Below are 25,532 nucleotides of genomic sequence, written 5' to 3'. Positions count from 1 at the left end.
CTCACTTGCCAGATTTCAGAGCCTGAGCGGGAATATCTACGCTGCTATTTTTAGCACTGTAGTGCGAGCCCTGTGACCTGGGCTCTGAAACGCGAAGCCATGGATTTTTTTTTTTTGCATTGTAGATTATTCATGCACATCTTTATCATGTGCCTCATTATTCAGACACTGATTTTCATAGAACAGTGTAAGTCAGAAATGGAAGATAGCTATTAAGTCATGTAGCCCAGTTAAAGTTCAAGATGGTTTGCTACAATATATTTCTCAATGCTTTGTCCAGTCCAGTTTTAAGTGATTCAAATGATGGGGCTTCTACTAATTTCACTAGGAAATTATTCCACACTCTAGTAGATCCAGTTAGGAAATATTTACTGAAGGTCAACTTCAAATTTCCCATTGGTCAGCTTCTTCCTATTACTCTTACTTATATCCGCTGCACCCTCCTAAACAATTCCTCCCCTTCCTTGTTTTCCCCCTTAGTCCTTGTTTGAGTAAGCTAGACATACTTAATCATTCCTAAAAAGCCTCTCTCTCCATCTGCTCAACCATTTTTAAATTTCCCATCCTTTAGATGAGTGTCAAAGATACTAACCTAGGAGATGGATATTTGCCATGAAGAAATAGACCTCCTGTAATTCCAAGCAGTTTAAAACATGAGAGCCTGAAGGCTGCTATTCGATCACTGGATAGGCTTTTTACAGTATTAAAAAGAAATATCAATCCAAATATGCGTGTTTTAAAAGAGGCAACAGAATAGCTGTTTTTCATAAAGATCTATCATATTACAATCCTAGTACTAGCAATATAGGAATTCCCATAGCAGATCTGACCAGTGGTCCATTCAGTTCACACCATTACAGAGACCCATCTACTGAAGGTGGCCAGTACCAGCAGCATCAGCGCAGATGCAAGAAACCTCTGGTGGATATTATAGCATAGCCTACCCTTGGGGGAAATTTCTTGACCTATGTTTGGCTCTTGACCTGAAGCACGAAGGTTTGTAGCCCTGAACGTGGTCAATACACATAGATTTAAATCTTTAAATCCTACCAATCTCTTGCAATCATAGATACTCTATGGCACCATCTGTAAAATGACTGTAAAAAAGGTTTTTTACATTTTCTGACATCCTGCTTTATTTTAAAGGCCCTGTGTCTTGGCTGGTGAGAGAACTGATTGCAGAGAGGCAAGCAGGCAACTTTTCAAACATCAGAAGTGGCACTGTCAAGGATACACAATACTGAGACAGGTCTGCTGCCAGCTTCCTATAAATGCAAACTTTTGTGATGCAGACTCATTGGTAGCACCTATGAGTATAAGTATTATGACTTGTGTCATTCAAGAAGGCCCTTGTTTTCTACGGAAAAAGCATGTTTAGCTGTTAGAGCAATCTGGGGATTTGGGTTCTATTCATTATTTTGTCACTGGCTTGCTTTGTGATCTTGTGTGAAGTCATTTAACCTCTCTGAGTCACAGCTTTCCCATCTTGTTCAATGGGGAGAAAAATCCATGCATCTTCCTCACTTGCAAGGTGCCATTTAAGAGCGAAGTGTTTCATATTTGCATTCAGCTGCACCATTTAATGAATCACGTCTAGACACTGGTATGTGACTGTGTTCCTTTGGCATTATTTGAACAACCCACCCATCTTTCATACTGCATGAAAAATGTAATCTTAGTACATCAGAATAGAGCTCTACAACAAAAATAATGATTACTAGTACCAAACATTTGGATAATGCTTCCCATTACAAACACTAATTAATCAGTCCTCTCAACGCCCCAATAAGGCATGTAAATACTGTTATCCCCATTCTGCAGATGAGAAAACTGAGTCAGAAGAGAAGTGAACTGCTCAAAACCACACAACATGTCAATGTAAGAACCAGGACTGGATCTCAGGCTCCTGTCTTCCAAGACATTGGTAAGGACATCAACAATTCTTCCTCCGTCTCTTATACATACAAATACCATATTTTATACATAAGTATAGATAGGTATTGTATATTTCTAGTGTGTGTGAATGTATATATGTATGTGTGTGAAAGAGAGTGTGTGTGTGTGTATATATATATATACACACACGCTTTCTCTTTCACACAAACACACACACACCCAGAAATGATATCAATACAATATGGATATAGCAGATTAGTTTTACAAGGTTCCCACCAGTCTGACATTCATCAGCCTTATAATCTAACAGTAACAAAATACCCTTTACAAATACATGTTGAAGCAACATGCTCTCACTCCCAGTCCAGGGGCTGCTGGTTAAATTGATACCCAAGACTGATGTTCTACCAGTCACTGATTGACTAACTTTGATTTTGACATTCCCAGGAAATGTTTTTGCTTGCCTGACCTCATTGCAGGGGTTAAAGGAAAGTTGTAAGCATTGGTTCTGAAACACTTGGAAGAATGTCCCTGAATCAAAAGTGCTTCGTAAAAGACTCTCAGCCAGGCAATAAAATATTTTTGATGGACTCCTATTTTATCATTACCCATTTAAGAAAAATGTATTGCAAGAATACCAACACAATTCAGGGAAGTAATCATTTGCAGATTTGGTAGGCATTCTCAATTGGCAAAAATGAAAGATTTATTGTTGGGATGATGAAACAAAGAGCAGTTGTGCAAACTTTACTGAGCAGGATTATGAGAACATGCTTTTTCCATTTCCCACTTTTGAATGCCTTGGATGCAGTTTCAAACGAAAGATCAGGATCAATTATTTAACATTGCAGTTATGCTGTACCTGACTGTAGGATCTCTTCACACATATGTTATCTATGCACAACAATAAAAAAATGAGAGCCAGAGGGCATACTGCTGTAGACAGCCAGTCCAGTCTCAGAAATAAAACTCACATTGTTCTTTGTTTCAGTGACTAGCAGAGAGATGTGAATAGAAAAGGCAGGCAATGACAGACGTCTGTGATGTAAATGTATAGCTATTTACCATGTATCTCAGCAAAAAACCTGCCCTCGACACCTTGAGAGTTACCTTTCTACACAAAAAACACAGGTGTCCTGAAGACATTATACAGAGTCAGATCAGTTATTAGCTACAGTATTGTCTTCAAAAGCCAAACCAAAGCTTGATCCTGCAAACCTTACTTATATGAGTAATGCTACAGAAGTGGATGTGGTTCCTTGTGTGAATAAGGGTTTACAGGATCAGTTCCCAAAGCAGGCTTGAGAAATAGGTGGAACAGAAAACAATTAAAGAGAAACTAGTTCTTTCTCTTCCCATTTCTGTCAAGGGCTCAGTGTGACTCTGAGCAAACTGTAGGTGAAGCTCTTTGGGCCACATTCTGATCTCATTTGAACAGGTGTAAATTCAGAGTAATTCTGGATTCATACTTGTGTAAATGGGAGCAGAATTTAGCCCAGAATCTGTGCCTGGGTTTATCTACCTGTGAAGTGGTCACAATTATCACCATTGTGAGGATTAATTATGGTTTGTAAAGCTCTTTGAGATCCTTAAATGAAAGGAGCTATTGAGGCATAAAGTGTTATTATTGATCTATTATTATTATTAGGCCCATTAATGCAATGCATGAAATAATAAAAATACTTTGCATTCATTAGTCCTCACAACACCCCTGTGCCATTTTACATTGGGGGAATCTCAGGGACAGAAAGGCTAATACCAAAATTTCCAGAAGTGTCCACTGAGTTTCAGTGACTCAATTACTGGATGCATCTAGACATGCATTGAGACATCTAGAACCTGAATTTCACTGGTGCTTAGCATCCAGGTGCACTATCAATCTGAGCCCTCCTCCAAAAAGAGCTATCCAAAATTGATGGATGCTTTTGGTAACTTTGGAATAGGTGTTTTGCCAAAAGTCACAGAGGGTCAGATTCTGACACATTTACTCATGCTGAATAGCACCTTGAATTCAAAGACATAGTTAGGCACCTAAATACCTTTGTGAATCCCATGCTTACCTGACAAGTGGCCCCACTGAAATCTACAAGACTACTTGTCCAATAAAGTACTCCTCATTATAAGAGTATTGAAATTGGCCCCACAGCGAGCTGTACACAGATACAAAGATCATGCTCTGACAACCATTGCTTTTTATTTCTCATAAGATTGTTAAAAGGCCAGCTATTGCTGGCTTTTCCTGAAATAACAATATCTCTTTTTAGAGTGGAGATCCAACTGTATACATTACTGTATAAAGTTTCTGATGTGCACTAAATTCCTCCTTCTCCCTTGAGACTCCACTATAAGGCCTTTGTGCTGACTGCAAATGCAGATTAGCATAATTATTAAAAGACATATTTCATAATACACAGCATTAAAATGTACTGACCTAATAAGAGATGTTAATGAGTATATTGTTGTCAATTTTTTTAACAATATTTAATTTTACTGTTTTTTAATTTGACCAAACCCTCAGTCGGGTGATCCAAACTACTTTTTTCCCTTTGAGGTTAATTGGTTTTTAAAAAGGCTAAATCACTGAAATTTCAGAAGAATCTCATGCCATTTTTAATAATTCCCATCGAGCACATGCTTTGAAATCAAATAAAGCAAAGCACGTAACCTCAGGAATAGATTCCCTAATGCTTTATTTTAGAGCTTAGAATTTTAAAGCCTACCAAACCTCTGTATTATAAAATTAATAATATTCAGATGCAAGACTAAACGAGTATGTGAAATTATTTTTGATAATACGAGTATCCTCACATTGCTTCCAGATTGAAGGTTATTGCACTCTGCTCAACAACTGCAGTTCAGCCCACTATGAACAGCCTTCTTAACTGGACCTCCTGGAGAAAATCTGCCTTATTGAAATGGTGTGGAGACTCAGCTAAATTACACTTTTGGCACTCACTTTTGGGACATATCTTTTAGGTATTTTTGTAATATTAAGCCTTTCCTACAGAGAACAGAAAACTCACAATTATATTTACTGCTTTGCAATACTTATCACTAGATGGAGAATAAAACTGATTAGTTTAGGTTGTATCACTGGATCTTTACCACTGGGCAGATTCAATATAGTGAAACTGATGGGCAATTCAATCCCAGATGAGATGCAGAGAGAGAGAGAGAAATCTTGTCACACTTTTGCAACATGGGAAATAGTGAGCTAGGCTAAAATCTTTAGAAGTTATTTCAAACCAGCTGCTTGGAATTGGGAAGGACTTTCAACTTTTGCATCCTCAGATGCGACTATTTGGTCCAATCCATTGATCTGGGTTGCAAAGAAACTGATATTGAGATATTGCAGCTGGAATGATTTGGGAGTTGGAGGCTGGTTCCAGGATATCTTCAAAAGGAGACTCCCCTCAAGATGTCTGTGGATCTGTGCTAAGAATGGGCTTCAAATTAATTTTTGTTTGGAATATCACCCAGAGTCTGGCCATAGCAGAGCTGCAAATAATTCCGAGTGTCTTACAATGAGAAAGCATCACTGTTCCCTGAGTTGTGTGTGACAAGTGGATAATGATAGTGAGATGTTATTTTTGCATGCCAGTTGGGTAAAGGGAGGTAGAGAGAGCCTAGGAGAAATTTTCCAAGGAGGATTGAGAGCATTGCCTGGAATTTTGGTCTTTGGCAGCCAGAGATGGCAGGCTGCAGCTAATATATTTTAAGATTTGATTCTGGGCATAGTTTACCCTATATTATCAGAAAATGAGCTTGAATGAATCTGGTCAATGTTGGAGGAGAGTTCTGGAGTGACTAGTTCACTTTTGCATATGACATGGGAGTGACAAATGACACAGTAACTGGGGAGAACATTAAAATCCCTCTTCATTAAAATCCTCACACTGGACCAGGCCATTGGTTAGGCTTCTTCAGCATCCTGAAGTATTTAGTTTTCTGACTAAGACCTGCTGCTTTGGAGGAAAGTGACCTCCCCCTACCTCATATATACCTTGCCAATTGTGCAATGTGGTACAGAGAGGTAAAAATTCCAACCTTGAACCTAGCAGGTGATCAGGTTACCTCCTACACAACTGTACTTCATTACTCCTGTTTTCTTAGATTACATAACTACAAACTTTATCAGTGGTAAGGAAGTTACGCAGCCCTTTAAAAACCCAGGTACAATATCTGATTTGACTATGTCTTATGACAATGAGTTTCACAGTTTGAGTACACACTGTATTAGAGTGGTATTTCCTTTTAGTGATTCTAAACCCACTGAATTTATTTTCATAGATGTTTTCCGGTTCTCTCATGAAGAGTCAATAGTATTGCCTACATGCCATGGTGATTGGTTCTGCATAAACATCGCAGCCCGACCGACATATAGATAGCAAATGAATGGAGTGACTTATGTGTTAACTATGCCCTCCCAGAATAATTTGATCAAGTCAATTGAAATAAAGACCCATGCAAATAGAGTCTTCTTCCTTATGAAAGGAATAATTCTTATGAAAGTCCCATGCTGTACCTCTAACCTTCCTTATTACCCTTCTCTTGATCTCTTCAATCTTCTATGTCACTTTCTGAAGGTAGCATGACCAAAGTTGAACAGAGTCCTTTAAAAGAGGGCATTAAACAGTGGCAGTAAGAACTGATTTTTTTAGATTTACGTAGATTTATGCAAATGTAAAGAGAGGGGCACCTATCCAAAACCCTAGGTGTCCCGACACAAATTAGAGGAACACAGATAACAATTAGCAGCCAACCTCATAACAGCCACCAAAACTCAATGTCTTGTAGAGGTCCCATAAATCCCATCCCACACACATCGAACCCTCATCAAACCACTCCCTCTGCATCAGCCTGATCAAACAGATGCATGCATGCCCTGAAGGTCAACAAATTAGGATTATTTTGGCCCAAAGAGGGAAGCTGGTTCCAAAGCTGAGGACCTTCATAGAAGCCTAGAGGAATCCAGCACAAGAATCTCTGCTGACTGTACCTATGGCAGTTCAGCTTGAGGACAGAGGTGGTCCTTCAAGTAGGTAGGTCCCAAGCCTTTTAGGATAAAAATATTGTCTGTGCTATCTTCTTCTCTCTCTTTAATGCACCAAAGAATTTCATTTTCTTTTTAATTGCCTCTGATCACTGAATAATCACCCTCATTGAGCCAACTACACACAATCACTTCTAAACCATTTGCTTCACAGAATTCTGCAAATTCAGAGCTCAAACACCTATAGCATATAAAAAGTTCAGACTTGCTTACGTGCAAAGTTAAATTCCATGTGCCATCCTGCTGACCAGTTTTTCAGTGCATTCAAGACTATCTGTAACGTCAGACAATCTGCAGTGGTTTAAATAAACAAATATGCGTAGTATCATCACCAAACCACTTACTTGCTGTCCTCCTCCTCACCACACAAAGCTCTTAACCCTCCAGTTCCTAGACAGCATCAGGAAGTGCTGTATGGGAGATGTGTATGTCAGATTCAATTAAAAAAAAGGACCTCTGGGAACGTGGTTATACTTTTGGGTAGAATGAGTGTTTTTTTACCATTACTTTAATAGCAGCAAAGTTAGGCCAACACTGGCATTTCTGAAAATACTATCGCTGGCATCTGTGCATTATTGTTCTGTGCTCCCACAACACCCTCCATTCAGAGATCTGGAAACGCATTACAAACATGAATAAAATAGTCCTTACAACACTTCTTTAAAGGTAGGTCAGCATTAGCTTCATTTTACAGATGAAGGAACTGAATTACAGAAAGGAGGTGGATCTGAGTTTCCTTAAACTACACACACAGCAATGCACATATAGTTGTGTAAATCAGGTAATTGCATGCACAAGTAGAGAATTTCCCTGCTGATGAAGGATCGTCCCCTATACTATACGTGACTGGAGCCACAGCCTATAGAGAGGCTACAGTACCCAACACACCTTGCTGCATTTTGATCCAAATAGATTGCTCATTGGCTGCTGTTGGCAACTACTCACTAGCTACTGAGATCATAGATTTCCCATTGGCTGCTAGCAGCATGAATCTGCTTAGAATGCCCCACTCAGCATAGGTATAGTAATCAAGCTAAAACCCCTGATTAGTTACCAAATGTATCAGGCCCTATTGATGCTTAAAGATTTAAAAGGCCTGTGGAATTCTAAACCACCCACACAACATACAGAGAGAAAGCATAGTAGTACAGTTACTTATTTATATAGCTCTTTGTACAGAGAACCAGAACACGGGTAGCAATTTTAAAGAGGTAGATGGTTAGCTAACGTGATGTACTGGCCTGAGCACAAGATCTGCGGTCAGGAACTCTTGAGTTCTAATGCTGCCCCGATGCATATTCTTTAGGTACACTTAGGCAAATCACTTAACTTCGTTGTGCCTCAGTTTCCTTATTTGTAATGAGGCCATTATAATACCTACCCATGTGAACTGATTAACAAGTTACTATGTTTAGATTAAAAGGGCTATTTATTAACAACATAAGTAGTTGTGGGGTTTTTTTGGTACAATAGTTGCAACCAAAGGCCCCAGCCAGGCCCAAGGGCGTGCTCAGGAATTTAAAATTTCGCTAGTTTTGGTGGGGCATGTTGTGCATCCCCACTATAGCCACTGGGCCAGAGAAGCTCGCTCTCCCTGCTGTGGCCCCGCGGAAGGAAGAATTCTGTGTCCCTGCCAAATATTGGGGGTGAGGGTCATGCCCCTGCTTGTCCCCCCCTTGTACACTGCATACAGTACATACATAAAATAAAACAGAGTGTCTACTCCAAAGAGCTTGCAATCAAAGAAGGAACAAGATGTGACAAGTAGGTGTAGGACACCACAGGGTTGGACAAGAGAAAGGAAGAGTGAAAACAAGGCTACATAGTTCGCTTCTCTAAGATAAGTGAACTAGAGATATTAATGATTGAGAGACAGGCCACCTATCACTGGTGGTTTACAGGAGCACAGCGATTCATGATGCCTAGTTTCTATAAACATAAATAAATTGCATAAGTAGAAAAGAGATTTTCTTATTTCTCTTCACTCTTAGTTGCCCAAGTTTGAAAATTGGGTTCCTTGAAAACACACACACACACACACACACAGAGCGATGGCAACCTTGTTGTCTATTTTTTATGAAGTTGCCACCATGCAGGAGGGACTGAAAGAGATTACCCAGTAGTGGTTTTATCCAAATCAAACAATCTTAGGCCTAAAAAGACTAAACGAGCAGCCATATATTTACATTCTCAAACAGGGATTTATGGTTAGTCTACAGTATTTAGGGATCACTATTATTCCATACACCAAAATGCTAGTAGAACTGAAAGACTACAAAAGATGCAGCTATGAGAATTTTTTTTTAAATGAAAACCATTTAAGCTTGCTAATTTTTGCTGTCTCAGACAATCAAAATTCCAATTGTCTGGGACATCAAATCTAAAAAAGCATGAAATTAATCTTCAAAAGTTAAAGTCTTAAGTACATTGCATCATTATTTTTGTTGGATATATTTTTGATTATAATGCAGATGAACCCCAAATTTAATAAAACTAAAACAACATGAGTTAAGTATGAAACATAACAGGATATTGCAGAGAGATTAGGTAGTTTCCTTTAGACTACTTGCAGAGCCCAAGGAAAAATCAAACACAAGGAACATAGTGAAGAGAAGACACAGCTTAATTAGAATATTTAACTGAATAGGAAAGCAGAATACTCAGAGTACAGGTTTTGGCAACAAAATACAGAAAGCACAAGAAGTACCCAAAATCTCAGTAGTTCCTCTACGGCAGATGTCGTTTTGCCTTTCAACCATTGGTAGTAGAGAAAGAAGCATGCTAGCTAAATTTAAACCAGCTGTAATGATGAGAGTGTTACAGTTGGACTGGAGGAAGCTTACCTCATGAAAATATTGTGGAAACTGCTGTTGGAAAGATAATAAAAGGATTAACTGCAGTTTTAGTGGACCATTTACTTTTCAATCAAAATGTCTCATGTATTTCCTGTTCTCAAGTGGCTTGAATTCCAAAATTCCTTTGTCTATTACAGTGCATAGTAGCAAAGCCTGTCATAAGAAATTAATAATTTTACATGGAAGAAAACTTTTTATTTATATGGATTGAGCGCTATTTGTGCTAACTGCCCCAAACAGTCTCAAAACCTACTTGGCCAGCAATCTTAACGGGCAAAAGAAAGAAGAAAATCAGCACCCTCAAAAACAAAGTAAAATTGTATACAATGGGTAATTGTAAGCAATGAAAGAAAATCCCCACTACAAATACCAAGAGATGCAAAGTTACTGAACAGGGCAATCCACTAAACATAACAAAACAAAACTTAAGAACTCAATTGATGCAAAATGAATTGCCTTATTAATTTCCAGGGGTAACTGCACAACTATTACCCCATCAAAAGATAACCAATAATGTAAAATGGCATAACATCATAGCACAAAGAAAATACAAAGAAATCTTTTTTAAAAAATGGAATGTAATTCAGCAGGCAAATGATCCCCATTTGAGGATAATAATTTTAAGGAGATGAGTCTGTGCCTTAAGATCTCGCATTGCTAGATCAAGTAATTTCAACAGCAGGAAGCTAGACTTGCAGAAAAGATGCATTTTTAATGTGCCTCAAAGGTCCGGTTTTACTATAGCATACGACTCGAGGTCTCAATTATTATTACCTGCTGATAGTCACTATTTTTGTTCTGGTTATGGAAGGAGTTAACTGCTCGTGTGATGTTATGCTCTTAATTCTCTCTGGGACACACAGAGTACTGGAGTGATTACACTGTCAGCTGTAATGAAACAGAGCTTTATATATTTACATGCCAAGAGTACATACATATTTCCAGCATGTCCAATATGCAGGTTTTCGTCGGGCCTTTCACAACACTAAATTCTTGAGATGTTGTCAATAGCCTATTATTTAATGCAGACTAACAAAGTGACTGAAAGGGGAAAATTTTTAGTGTTACATGAACTAACTTCTGTGGTATACACAGAGTCCTATACAAACACTGACTGGAATGTAACATTAGAAAGCTGCTATACAATAGCTGTCAAATATGCATCTTAGCAAAAATGAAGAAGGGTCTCCATCGCCTGCCTGAGTAAATCTAGCACTCTCTACTGCGTCTTTCATCATCATAGAAAAGCTAACCAAGTTTCCCCATTTTATCATTTTCTTTAAAAAAGCCTGAAAGAAATCAAGAGAAGAGATTGTTTTCATTTCTTTGTAAGTGATTAAAAAGCCAGTTCCACTGAGAAATCCAGATGGTTTAGCAGTTTCATTACATTTTTATTTATAAGAAAGGGGTTTTCATTGCTCTTTTAACATTTACGGCAATAAAAATAACTGTAAAGAGTTTAAATTCCTCAGTGCTTTTACAAGAGATGTTGATGCTACTTATGAAACTGAGGCCAAAGGTAATTATTTGTATAGGTACTCCTGCTTGATAAATTAGACACATACAGTTGTCACTCTTAAAATGTGCCATTTTACCTCAAGCAACTAAATAATGATGCCTCACTATTTCCATTATTTCCACTGTTATTCCATATACATGGTTTCGGGAATACTAATTGAATTGAATACTAATATTAAGATAACATTATTAAGATATCTAAGGCAAATGAAAAGTTGTTAAGGTGATAATAGCATTATTCTGTGGCAACGCAAAAAATGTTGCGTATTACTTTTCCTCTCCTCCAACCAATCGTTAATACTTGACACAAGGCCTTGAGAGATTTCTAGCACCAAATTACATATATAGATATATAAACACACACAAGCCATAATGGACTTCATCCTGTCCTCACGTTCTTATGAGTATTTCTCACAATAAGATTTTGCTACCAATACAATAATGGGGGGGAATTTTGTAAATTGAGTAACATCACCTGCTGGTGCAATTATTCCTTTGATTTTTTTTTTTTTACAGCAGTACACAAAGAAAGCTTTGAAAATCTCATGACTCAGTTTGGAAGCTCATGTCAAACTTGCTTAGTTTTATCTAGTCTATTCAAGGTCTTATATTATCGCTGCTCCCTGCATATGGAAAGCTCCATGGAAGCCATTAACTTCTATTTTAATTTGGCCACATTATCGTCATAGGATGCAGATGAGCAGACAGTGCTGTTCTCAAGACCTCCTTTTTGGAATGTTGATGTTGTTTACTATAGCTTGATCAGAGGAGAACAAAGGGGTTTATTTTTTCAGAACACTCTATTTTGCCTAGTTCAAAAAACAAAACAACCCCCCTAAATCCAACCCCTAACAACCTTAGAAAATCTCAAGATATGCAGATTTTTTAACCATTTTAAATCCTTAATATGATTCTTTTTCTTTTCTGAACTACCATCTCAAACTGTTGCACTATTAACTCCATGGGTTATTGTTGAGAAGGAGGAATGAAAAGAATTTAATTAGATGTGTTTTATGTTTCTTTATTTAAAATGTCACCTGAGGCTCAGTGACCCTTATTTTACGTTAAATGACTGCTGCTGGCTTTGATCATCATTTTATTAATGCTTTAATGAATATTAAAAAAATAAACCATTGTATTAAAAGTTAAGCTTTCATATAAAGGGGACTGAATCTCTTTTCCAAGAGCTACAATATTTATTACTCAAACATTTCCTTTAAAATTAAGTTCCTTCCCCAAATCTCCTTAGAACAAACCAAGTTACAGGAAAGTATGATAATTATATTTGAATAATATTGAAGAGAGAGAGCCAGTGAGTGAGCAGAGTAGCATGTTTCTGTTCAAACAACAGATTCCAGACTTACCATACACTTGTTTGGTTTTTCTCCAGAATGAACCCTCATATGAATCAGCAATTTGTAACGAGCATTGAAAGGCTTATACCGACGGACACAGCCTGCCCAGAAGCAAGTAAAGTCCTCTCCCTTCCTTTGGTCAATGTGTGTTTTTTCTAGGTGTCTGACCAGTCCATCTTGTTGGTCATAAGTGGCATTGCAGTCAATCCACCGACAGACCTGTGTACCATTGCTGACCTCTTGTTCATCTCCTTCACTGGGCTGAAGGGACTTTGGAGACATGGAGACGTGCAAATGAGGCAACGTCCCTTGAGTCTGGCTTAGCTGCTGGTGTAAATGATAAGGCGGCGGCGGCAGCCCCTGACGATGCCGAAAGAGATCTGTGTTAGAGGAATAATCATCGACCGGTTCTTGTTTTAAGAAACTCACCTTCTGGCTGCTGTGTGAGGCATCTTGCTGAGGCATACTAGTACCATTCATCATAAGGTTAAGACTTGCATTTTCCTCTATTTGCTGCATTTGTAGCGGATCACAGTCATCTCTGTCACAATCAGTGGAAAGAGGTACAAGGCATGCTGAAGGAGAGGGAAGACTGCAAGGGTTCCCAGGCTGAGAGCAAGACTGAGGACAAGAAGATTTCTGAGCACTGTGGTGACTGACCTCCAAAGGATGAGAGGAAATGCCAGCCGAATTAGTCCGCAGACCATTCACGCAGGTGACCAGTGATGTTTGCGACGTGCGGATAATAGCTGTAATATCGATTCCTTCAGCTGAAGATGGCATAACAGAGATGCATCTTTTCTTCAGGTTGCTTGATTGTAGCCTGGCTGAATGTTGAGGGCTGCCAAATGACAATGAACCCAGGGAGGAGCTATGTTCATTATTAAACAAGTATGATGAAAGTGAATTTGTAAAGCTATTATTCATTAGGTCTATTTCAGGATGCAGACTACCAGAGGCTCGCAGCTCCATTCCCTCTGTAGTCCTTCTATGTGCAGAAACCTCCGAAAGAACCTTATAATCACCTGGGCACTCTTGCTTAATGTGCTGAGCTGGGTGACTTCCATTCATGCACAAAGTGGAAGAATCGATGGAGTCCTGAAACCTGGGAGACCTGTAATACAGTTTCATTAAACATCACCAACTGTGGGAGAATTTATGATTTTTGTACAAGATGCAACATTTATTACACCCTGGAGAATGAAACCACTTATTCTCTACTGCACGTTGTCTGTGTCTTCCAACAATTAACTTTTAAAAACCTGCAATGTTTCCTCTGTGGCCTTGTAAAGGTAGCATCATTTTACATGGGATTAATTTTACACTGTGGGTTACACATTGCACAAACTCCTTCCCATCCCTACTACTGACATCTCATCAATCATAATCTATAGGGTCAATGTACAGACTGGACAAAACCATAGCAAAAAGTGTGATAGCTTTAGCCATTTTTTAGTTTTTTGAACACAAGCATTTTCGTTAGAGCACATAGGGAAAGTGTTTTGGAGTTCTCACATAGCTCACAGTGGTGGCATTAATTTTGTTCACACTCTCTAGAGACATTCACCATTACAAAATTCACAACATTTCAACTCACAAGGCATTTGTTTGAGGAAAAAATTTGATCAGCTGAAAAAAGGGGGATGTAAAGAAATAACTGGAACTGCTGGGCACTATTACAATCTACAATAATCATTAATTTAAAAAACCTGCTAGTTGCCTCAGATCAGTGATTCTCAATCTTTTCCCTAGCAGAGCACCCCATTTTTATCTAGCTGGGATCTAGCCAGGCCCCCTCTGCCATTTGGTAATGTGAGGCTAGGTTAGCACTGACTCCCTGGCATTTGTTCAAGATCCTACTGAGAGTCACAACCCCCAAGGTAGGAACCCATGCCTTAGGTAACTAAATAGGGTTAGGAACATAAGAATGGCCATATCAGATCAGATCCATGATCCATTTAGTTCTGTTCTAACACTGGGCAATACAAATTGGCTCATGCAAAGGAGTCCATAACAGACAATTTTTAAATAACCTGCCTATAGGAGAAGTTTTTTCCTAATATTTTCTTCCAGGCAATCAGTGATTGGCTTATGTCCTAAAGCACAAAGTTTTATCTCTCTTATAAATATTTATCATAGCTGATATAACTGTGTCTGTATTATTTCTCACTATTAGCAGCTGTTCCCTAGATATTCCTACAGCTTATGTAATATATAGGGCTTGTGCTGGCCCTCTTCGCATGGGTGAATTTCACACTACAGAGGATTGTGGGTAATATTGCAAACACTGAGGCAACTATGGTTATTCAGCAAGTTTTTAAGGAAACCACATTTAAAACAAAATTGGAAAAATTGTAGAGTGAGCAATGCCTGTATATGCAGCATGTATAGCCAGATAGCTACTGATGAGTCAAACATGCAGCTACTGTACACGTATGTAATGGAAATATTTATGGGGTAAATCACAGAACCATGGAATAGATTTCATTTATCTTACAACTTGACTATTTCAACTGCATTCTGCTCCCTAATCCATTCTTGCTGGGGCTATTCTAACATTCCAACTATGGACAGCTTTCCAACTGCTATGAATTTAAAAAAAAAAACCACACCCACAAAAACGTTTCTTACCCACAACGAGGAGAGATTTGTCAGAAAGATTACAGTGCATTGAGATTCAGTACTGGCAATATTCGCAGGGGTGGGTGGGTGAGATTCTGTGGCCTGAGTTGTGCAGGAGGTCAGACTAGACTATCATAACGGTCCCTTCTAACCTCAATATCTATGAATCTATGAATTACTTCTGGTGTCTTGTTTACAACACACCGGCTAATATGTCCCAGAATGATGTTTGCTTTTTTGAAACAGTGTTATATTGTTGACTCCTGTTTAGTCTGTGATCCATTATTACCCCAGATCCTTTTCTGTAGTACTCCTTTCTAGGCAGTCATTTACCATTTTGTATTTGTACAATGGATTATTCTTAAGTGTAGTGCTTTGCATTTGTCCTTATTGAATTTCATCCTGTTTATTTCAGACCATTTCTCCAGTTTGTCAAGATTATTTTGAATTCTAAACCTGTCCTCCAAAGCACTTGCAACCTCTCCCAGCTTGGTATCATTCACAAACTTAAGTATACTCTCTATGCCATTAGCCAAATCATTATAAAAGATATTGAATAGAATTGGATCCAGGTCAGATCCCCATGGCACCCCACTGAATATGCCCTTTCCAGCTTCATTTTGAACCACTGATAACTACTCTCTGAGTATGGTTTCCAATCAGTTGTACACCCACCTTATAGTAGGCTATCTTTTCTTAGGTTGCTTAGGAGAAGATAATGTGAGACAGTATCAATAGCCTTAGTAAAAAGTTGAGATATATCACATCTACTGCTTCCCCCCATCCACAAGGCTTATCACCTTATCAAAGAAGGATGTTGGGTTGGTTTGACAAGATTTGTCCATGACAAATCCATGTTGATTGTCACCTTCTTATCTTCTCGGTACTTACGAATTGATTGTTTGATTATTTGCGTCATTATCTTTCCAAAGTCAAGCTGACTGGTTTTTAATTTCCTGGGCTGTCCTTATTCCTCTTTTTATAGATATGTACCATATTTGCAGTTTTCCAGTCCTCTGGGATCTCTCCCTTCCTCTATGAGTCCTCAAAGATAATGGCTAATAGTTCAGATATCTCTGCAGCCAGTTCCTTAAGTATTCTAGGATGTATTTTATCAGCCCCTATCAACTTGAAGACATCTAACTTGTCTGAATAATTCTTACCTTGTTCTTTCCCTATTGCAGCCTCAGATCCTATCCCATTTATACTGATGTTCACTACATTAGTCCTCCATTCTAACCTTTTTAGTGAAAACTGAAACAAAAAATACATTTAATGCTTTGGCCATTGCTGCGTTTTCTGTTACTGTCTTTCTCTCCTGTCCTTACTCTTCACTTTGCTTCTAATGTATCTGTAAAATGTTTCCTTGTTACCCGTTATCTCCATAGCTAGTTCAATCTTGTTTTGTGCCTTGGCCTTGCTAATTTTGTCCCTATATGCTTGTGTTTTGTTTTGTTTTTTTTAATATTCATCCTTTATAATTTGACCTAGTTTCCACTTTATGTAGGACTCCTTTTTGAGTTTCAGTTTGTTCAAGATCTGGTTAAGCCAGAGTGGTCTTTTACCATGCTTTCTATCTTTCCTATGCATTGGGATAATTTCCTTTTGTGACCTAAATAATGGTGATTGGTCCTGCAGCACAGAGGTACTGATCCCAAGAAGCACTATGCTCCCAAACCTTCCAGTGAAATCAATGGGAGTTTCCAGGACTCAACCTTACTCAAAATCTGGACTGTAGTTTCTGTGATGAAGACAATTGTATCACACGGAGTATGAAATGTATAAAGAGTAAAAAAGAGTGTGATTTCTAAAAAGAAACAAAAGGAAGTATTGGGGTGAATGATTTCAATCAAGAAAGAATGAATTCACATTTCTCATCCACACAGCTTTGTGTTACAGAGGTTCTGCTTATGTAAATATAAATATTGGCTACTAATGCAGATTTGCATACCAGAATTCTTCATAAGAATTATAGCTTTCTAGATATATGCACCATGTTATACACATTATGCCCCCGTTAGTCAGTTAACATTGCTGTAGGAAGTTGCATTATTTTCATTTCCCAACTTTTGGGTGTAGACATTTTCAACCTTAAAGTTGCATTAGTGCAAATTTTCTGCGTTTACTATAGAATTTTATCATCACCCTTCTAGGGCAAACTCTGGGCCCCTGCCGCCGCAGCCATTGTGGGGCCCAAACTGGAGCAGAACTGGTGCAGTTCTACTGACCAGGCACGGGAGGGACAGGATTCCTGGAGACCAGCTTTTTAGGTAGCTCCTTCGATGTTATTATTTATCATTTGTACTGAGATAGCCTTGAGATGGCTCAGTCAGGGATTAGAGCTCCATTATGCTAGGCATTGTGCTAACAGATAAAAAGACAGTCCTTGCCCCAGAGATCTCACAGTCCAGGGCAGTGGTTCTCAACCTGCAGCCCAATCACCACGCAGCTGCAGCCCATGTGACATTCTCAGGGCCATACAGGCAGTATATTTGTGTTATGTGGCCCACATAACACAGAGAGCTGCATATGTGGCCCACAATGGTAAACAGATTGAGAACCACTGGTCCAGGAACTATAACTTGCTGCAAACATGGATGTAACAAATAAATGAAGGTGGGATGATGAAGGGACAGTAAAATGAACACAGTACGGTTGTGCCAACATGCAGGGGATAGGGGCGGGGCAGAGTGGGTGGCTTTGATACAGGGGATATACAATAGGAATTGAGGGCGATGGTGAATTTTGGAGGTGGAGGAATTCCTATTGACCTCCCCCGCAGAATACATATAGGTTTGGAGACATCTTTAAAATGTTCACTCTAAGCAACAATCCAATTGCACAGGATGTTACAGCACGCTGTACAAAGAAGTAAGGTCTTTGTACAGTATGTTACAGTCCTGTGGTGGCAAGTGAAGTCGTACTTCTAAAGAGACTTCCATACACCGTAATTGGAGCCAGAGAACAAGGACAGTAGCACTTTGCCAGAAGTGTTTTAGTTTAAAAACAGCCTCAGAGTAAAATAGCCCCATAGTAAATAATTTGAAGATTTTGGCTAAACAAATGTACGTGCCTTTAATTTCCCTTGCAAGCAAGTCTTTTCTGATTACTGACAGTTTTAAGAAGCTAGAGGATATTGTTCTGCTACACAATTACGGGGCCCTTGCATGATTTGCTTTTTGTCTGCTCCGCTGCCTTTACACAGAAAAACAAGAACACAATGTGGGAAGAGTTTTCCATGCCTGATAATGGATTATCTGACAAATGGCCAACATTAGCTGTACATGGAGGCCAACTGTGGTGAAGAAGGTATTAGGACTTTTCCAGTATAACACACACATCTCATTTACAAATATTATGTAGTGGAAATTATGTTGCATAACTTAAAAGCTATTAACTGAGCTTGGGATGGAAGAGAAGGGGGTATTATCTGTGGATTAATGCAGTCATCACTGGAATACAGTTCCTGAGGGAAAAAAAACCATGGGGGGAGCTGATGGGGATAATGAATTTCAGTGTGATGGGAAAAACAGCAGAAGCCAGTCGTAACACTGAATTCCTAGCGGCATTTTGAGCTCGTGGTGGAGGTGTCGTCGTTTGTTTGGGTTTTCTTTGTGGTTGTACACATTAGTCGTTCAAAGATTAACCCAGAACCCTTGTCAGAATTTGCATTTCCCCTTATTTATGCATTGGACATCAGAGCTGGTCAGAACAACCACTGCAAAGTACAGTCAGTGCTGTCCAGAGTACGTTTTGTTACATCCATTCCCACCCTCTTTTGTCCAGGCATTGTCCAAGAAAGGGCTCAGTCCTGAAAGGCACTGAGCACCCTCAACTCCCACTGACTTCACTGAAAGCCAGAGCACTCGGCACGATGCATATTGGGCTCTTGTATTTTTAACTCTTCAGGGTAAGGACATTGTCTTCTTGTATTTGTCTGTAAAGAACCACAACTATGTCACTGCGGCAAAGAGTCCTGTGGCACCTTATAGACTAACAGACATATTGGACCTTAAGCTTTCGTGGGTGAATACCCACTTCGTCGGATGCGACTAACAGACATATTGGACCTTAAGCTTTCGTGGGTGAATACCCACTTCGTCGGATGCGACTAACAGACATATTGGACCTTAAGCTTTCGTGGGTGAATACCCACTTCGTCGGATGCGACTAACAGACATATTGGACCTTAAGCTTTCGTGGGTGAATACCCACTTCGTCGGATGCACTATGTTACTGTATAAATAATGAATAGTAATAATAATAAATGCTGTCTGTTTTCGCTTTCATACCAAGAAGTAGCTTTGACTCCATATAATGTGTCTGTTAGGAAAGACAGGTGCATTCACTGTGCTAGGATTAGTTACTGTATGTCTGTCATGCTCACAGAGCCAAGCAGGGCACGAACACTACACTGAAAATCCTGTACAAATCAAAACTGTGGAAACAGGGTGGACATACAAACCGAGAGCAAACAGCCCATGAAGGAATGGAAAGCAACCACAATGTACCTCAAGATGCTCTCCAAACAGTTACTCAGGAAATGCTGAAACCTGACGATTTTAGAACATGTTGTAAAACAAACACAAGAGAATTACCTCAATCACCTGCTGCTTTATCGTAATAGCAGCCCTCTCATATTCTGTTGCATACAATCCTCTATGTTGTGCTGGGAATCTTCCCTCAGACAGAGATGGAAGGAGTTCATATTTCTGAGTGTAGTACTGTGATCCCCAGTATACACTTATCTGTCATTTCCCTATTATGGATTTTAGAAAAAGCTTCAAAAAGATCTAAGCAGGGTCCTCTCCTTCTCTTTTTGTTTTCTTCTGCCCAAATTATCTTTGTTTCATAATTATCCTCAACGACAGAATAAAAACAGCCTGATAATTGCAAGAACAGCACTGAGACATAAAATGGTTGGGACGGAGCTGAGTTAAATGCAGCAGAAGCATAAAAGTTTTAATACCAGCAGCAGAATATGTTTGCTATTTGGCATGAAAATGATCTGCTTTTTTTCATTAAAGTTCTCTCCACTTGATTGTCACATTGATGTGCCTTTTATTCCTGAAAATTCAGATATCCTTGTCCCATTAGTAAAAGAAAAAGGGAAAACAATGCATAAATGTGTATAATAAAATCAAAAACAGCCAGATTTCCATGACTAAGTTACACAGTCAAAATTTCCTCTTGCTGGATCTATGGAAATTTGGGTTTGATGGTTCCAGGCAGAAAGCATCAATTATTCCAAATATTTAAGATAAAGCCTGCAACTTTATTGAGTTTTTTTTATTTCTGCATCTCTTCAAAAAGGTCAAGATCATTTCTTATCATAAGCTTTTCCAGAAACCATTGTAATTAAAATAGATGGACATATTTTAATTCAGAGCAGGCTTCTATTCACAATGCATGTCTGTTTCGGGTATTTGTTTAAAATCTGGTAATGTTAAATTTGTAACAACAACACAAAAAATAATAGAGTTCTACATTTTCGTATAATTAATTTATAGCAAATGTTTAAGTAGGGCTCTGCCATGAACAGAATCTAAGAACTGTGCATATATCAAAACCAGAGCCCAGATTTTTACATTGTAGCCTTAAAAGCAAATACCAAGGATATGGTGCTCTGTGGGAACATTTAGCTCCGTTTGTTAAAGGAAACACTGTAGAAAGAGAGTGGCACCCGCTTCCTGGAGGTTTAATGGTGGCATGCCAGACTGCCATATGGAAGACTCCAGTTTGGGAGTGACTCTACCATCCTTTTTTCCTTGGTTGGAACTTAGAAGCATCGTGGGTGGTGAGAAGGGAGGGGAGGCAGTTTTCTTTCCAATTAAGGCACTGGCAAATTATCATTCATTTCAGTGGATGCTGGGATCGTACTCACAGAGGAGACATACTTAAACCCCAAAAGTGAAGGGTGTCACTGCCTTTAGAGTGATCACCTAGTGGTAGGCTCATGGAGCAGTATGAGTGCATCTGCACAGAAAGGCCATGCCTCAGGCCCAGCAGTAAGGTACCATCAATGACAGCCGCTAATGAGTAATGGAATTAGTTGATTGGAAGGGGAGATTAAATGGCTGCCCCAGAAGAAATGAGAAGATGAGGCAAAAGCCAAAGAGATCATCCAACCCTGGCATTCACTTCAGGCCACTCAAGCACGCCCAATGAGGGCAGAACCCATGTCCAGATCCTGAAAGGTTGCTACTGGGAAAAAAAGATTATAGCAATGAAGGGCTTCAAAAGGGAAAGGTATATAAAGCTACAAAAACAGGAACAATACCTGGTATCTGAGTGTGTTAAATTCAGGTGACCGACATGTAGCAATCTCTCACGAGATAATGGGTAGTCTCGGGTAAGTGGATTTCCTGTGTGGATGAGCAGACTCTGTCTACAGACAGGTACTGAGCTATTTGTCATTTCCATGTCCATCATGTTCTTCTTCTCGGAGATCAAATTACAATGGCTGTATCCACCATTCACTGTTAAATAAATTAAAAAAGAGAGAAAGTGAGTGAGAGAAAATAACCATAAGCTTCTACCCACGGATGCTGCTATATCAGTTATCATTCTCAGTTGTTCCCACTTTTGGCTCCTCTCATGAAAGCATTATAATTGCAACAGCAAAGAATGTTAAGGGTTTCACAATGAACCAAGAACTAATTCCAAAGGAATTAGTGTCCAGAATTTATTGCTCTTGTTCCTTTTTTTAAAGATGAGGCTGTTTTTCACTTCATATGTTAGCTTTAAAAAAAATGTAATAGTTTCCTTTTCTTCTACGTTTTTGGGGGGCAGCAAGAGGTAGTGTTTCCTACATTTTTTAGTTGGTTAGTTTTGTTTTGGGGTTTATTCATTTATTTTGGTGGGATTGGTTGTTGGATTTTTTTCTATTAGTAAAATTAATGAGGACAATATTAATGCAAGGGTCTTCTGCAGTCTAAGTGAAGTCTTCATTTTTTGTATTTTTGGTCTACACAGGAAAGTTATACTGGTATAAGATGTGAAAACTAAGGTATGATTTAAAACTGATAGCGTAACAGCAGCATAACTTCCCCATGTAGATACACTTAACATGACCTGAGTGCCTTTCTTTAGAAATTTTGGTTTAGCTTATGTCACTTTTAAGCTAAACCAAAAAAAAAAAAAAAAGCTACTTTAATAAGAGAATAAGAGTGTCCACATAGTGAGTTATATCAGTCTAACTGTACTGTTTGAACTGTAGCAGTATAATTATACTGTCAAAACTTTCCTGTACTAGCACGCCCTTAGAATATACAGGATCAGGGCATTAGTGAGGAGATTCTAGTTTATTTCCTGATGACAAATGGGAAAAAAATAAATATTTGTCATGTGTTTAAGTTTATTCGTATTTTCAAAATAATCGATTATTTTTCTATATTCTTATTCTGCTCTGGCTAGATCTGGACATGTTTAATTTCACTCTTACACCAAAAGATGAGGGAAATGGACCAAAGATACAGCAATTATTTTAAGAAAAAGAATTCTGGACACATTTTCAAATCTATCCATGGACATTAGATGCATAGATCCAAAAATGACAGATGTGTTTAAAAGCAGATGGCAAGATATAGCCTAGGACTTAGATCCTGAGCCTGAAAACACCAACACACACGCTTAAATTTAAGTATGTGAGTAATTCCACTGACTTTAATGGGACTACTCATGAGCTAAAAGTTAAGCATGTGGGAAAACATCTGCAGAATAGGAGGGGCCTTAAACTGCGAGGTACAAAAAAAAATCACTATAGATATTTACCATGATATGCTTATTGCACATGGGCCATGCCTTTAAAATACTAGATCATAAGTATGGCCATACTTGGTCAGATCAATGGTCCACCTAGCCCAGTATCTCGTCTTCTGACAGTGGCCGGTGCCAGATACTTCAGAGGGAATGAGCAGAACAGGGCAATTACAGAGTGATCCATCCCCTGTCATCCGGTCCCAGCTTCTGGCAGTCAAAGGTTTAGGGATACCCAGAGCACAGGGTTGCAGCCATTTTTGTTGCTCTTCTTTATACTTTTCCCAATTGTAATATATCTTTTCTGAGATGGGACAACCAGAACTGCACACAGTATTCAAGGTGTGGGAGTACCATAATTTATATAGTGGCATTGATATTTTCTGTTTTATTATCTGTCCCTTTCCTAATGGTTCCTAATATTCTATTAGCTTTTTTGACTGCCACTGCACACTGAGCAGATGTTTTCACAGAACTATCCACAGCGACTCCAAGATCTCTTTCTTGCATGGTAACAGCCAATTTAGACCCCATCATTTTGGATGTATAGTTGGGATTATGTTTTCCAATTTGCATTACTTTGCATTTATAAACATTGAATTTCATTTGCCATTTTCTTGCCCAGTCACTCAGTTTTATGAAGTCCCTTTGTAACGCTTCACAGTCAGCTTTGGACTTAGCTATCTTGAATAATTTAGTGTCATCTGCAAACTTTGCCACCTCACTGTTTACCCCCTTTTCCAGATTATTTATGAATATGTTGAACAACACTGGTTCCAATACAGATCTTTGTGGAACCCACTATTTTCCTCTGTCCACTGTGAAAACTGACCATTTATTCCTACCCTTTGTTTCCTGTCTTTAACCAGTTACTGATCTATGAGAGGATCCCTCTTATCCCATGACTGCTTACTTTGCTTAAAAGTCTTGGGTTAGGGACCTTGCCAAAGGCTTTCTGAAAGTCCAAGTATGCTATAGCCCCTGGATCACCCTTGTCCACATGCTTGTTGACCCTCTCAAAGAATTCTAATAGATTGGGGAGGCATGATTTCCCTTTACAAAACCCAACGTATTGTGTTCATCTATATGTCTGAAAAAATCTGTCCTTTTACTATAGTTTCATCCAGTTTGCCTGGTACTGAAGTTAGACTTACTGGCCTGTGATTGCCAGGATTGCCTCTGAAGCCTTTATAAAAAATTGATGTTACATTAGCTATCCACCAATCACCTGGTACAAAGACTGATTTAAGTGGTAGGTTACATACCACAGTCAGTAGTTCTGCAATTTCTCATCTGAGTACTTTCAGAACTCTTGGGTGAATATCATCTGATCCTGGCGACTTATTACTGTTTAATTTATAAATTTGTTTCAAAACCTCCTCCACAGACACCTCAATCTGGGACAGTTCCTCAGATTTGTCATCTAAAAAGAATGGCTCATGTGTGGGAATCTCCCATATGAACCACATATATAATCAAGGAGAAAGGAATTAAAATCACACATACAAAAATCAGTTTAGAAGAGCAACGGTGATAACTGACTTTTTTTTTTTTTTAACTTCAGAGAGGAGAATTGTATTTATTTACCTACTTCAAAAGTGTGTTGTGAGGGTTTTTTTTAATGAATGTTTGAAACATGTCTTGAGATCTTCAGATCAAAGGAACTAGAGGCAGGTAAAGTACTTGTACTAGTTCTGGCTGCTTTTCACTTACATTTTTCCTCTTAATAAACAAAAATGACAACAAAACCCATCAGATATTCTACTACTACTAATTTGCTATTGACCAGTTTTCTGATCTGCCATACCAAATCAACAGTCCAGACAGAATCTTTTCATGTTAGTGAATGGAGCGGCAATAAAGAAACGTCGTAAGTGTTGCTTGAAGCTGTCTCAATTGAGCTGCATACTGTGTTATGGATGAAGGTGTAGTACAGACATGCATTTAAGGCAAAATCAGTTCAATTTAAAAGAACAAGCAAACAAACCAGACCAAAAAACACCAACAGGAGTTTGCAGTCAAAGGCCTGATCCTGCAGTCCTTCAGCAGGAAAAGTCAAATGGAGTCTTGCTTGTGCACAGTAGGACTGGAGCTTTGATCAGAAAACGTGTTTGTGCCACAGTAAAATATTTTAAAACATTTCCTTTTATTAGCCCCATCTACATTTGGAAACTGACCCATTGCAAAGAATGGTTGTCAGCAACAGATCTTCCTGAACTAGAGTTGAAAACGGTTTGTGTTATTGTAGATGAAACACAACCATTTTCAGTATCATTACAGAAAGTGTGACTGCAACATGACTCCATCAAGTCTCAGGGTATGTCTACATTGCAATTAGACACCCACACCTGGCCCTTGCCAGCTGATTTGGGCTTATGTGGTTCAGGCTGAAGGACTATTTAATTGCAGAGTAGCCTGAACTCTGGGACCCTCCCATCTCGCAGTGTAGACATATCCTTGGTCACACTTTCTGTA

At 38.8% G+C, this 25,532-nt stretch overlaps 1 protein-coding gene across 1 annotated transcript in view; it reads right to left on the bottom strand.

The window, feature by feature from the left end:
* The window catches only part of GLIS1 (GLIS family zinc finger 1), a 259,140-nt gene that overhangs the window by 117,779 nt on the left and 115,829 nt on the right, over positions 1-25,532 (bottom strand). Inside the window, exons 3-4 of the mRNA XM_073357637.1 lie at positions 21,580-21,778; positions 12,687-13,791 (exon numbers count right to left, since the gene is read on the bottom strand). Coding sequence (XP_073213738.1) covers positions 12,687-13,791; positions 21,580-21,778 — 1,304 coding nt within the window. The remainder of the gene's footprint in view (positions 1-12,686; positions 13,792-21,579; positions 21,779-25,532) is intronic.

This window comes from Lepidochelys kempii, chromosome 8 (assembly GCF_965140265.1).
Source record: "Lepidochelys kempii isolate rLepKem1 chromosome 8, rLepKem1.hap2, whole genome shotgun sequence".
Classification (NCBI taxonomy): Eukaryota; Metazoa; Chordata; order Testudines; family Cheloniidae; genus Lepidochelys; species Lepidochelys kempii.
The sequence above is the reverse complement of the archived record's forward strand: the minus strand, read 5'-3'. Positions and strand labels throughout refer to the sequence as shown.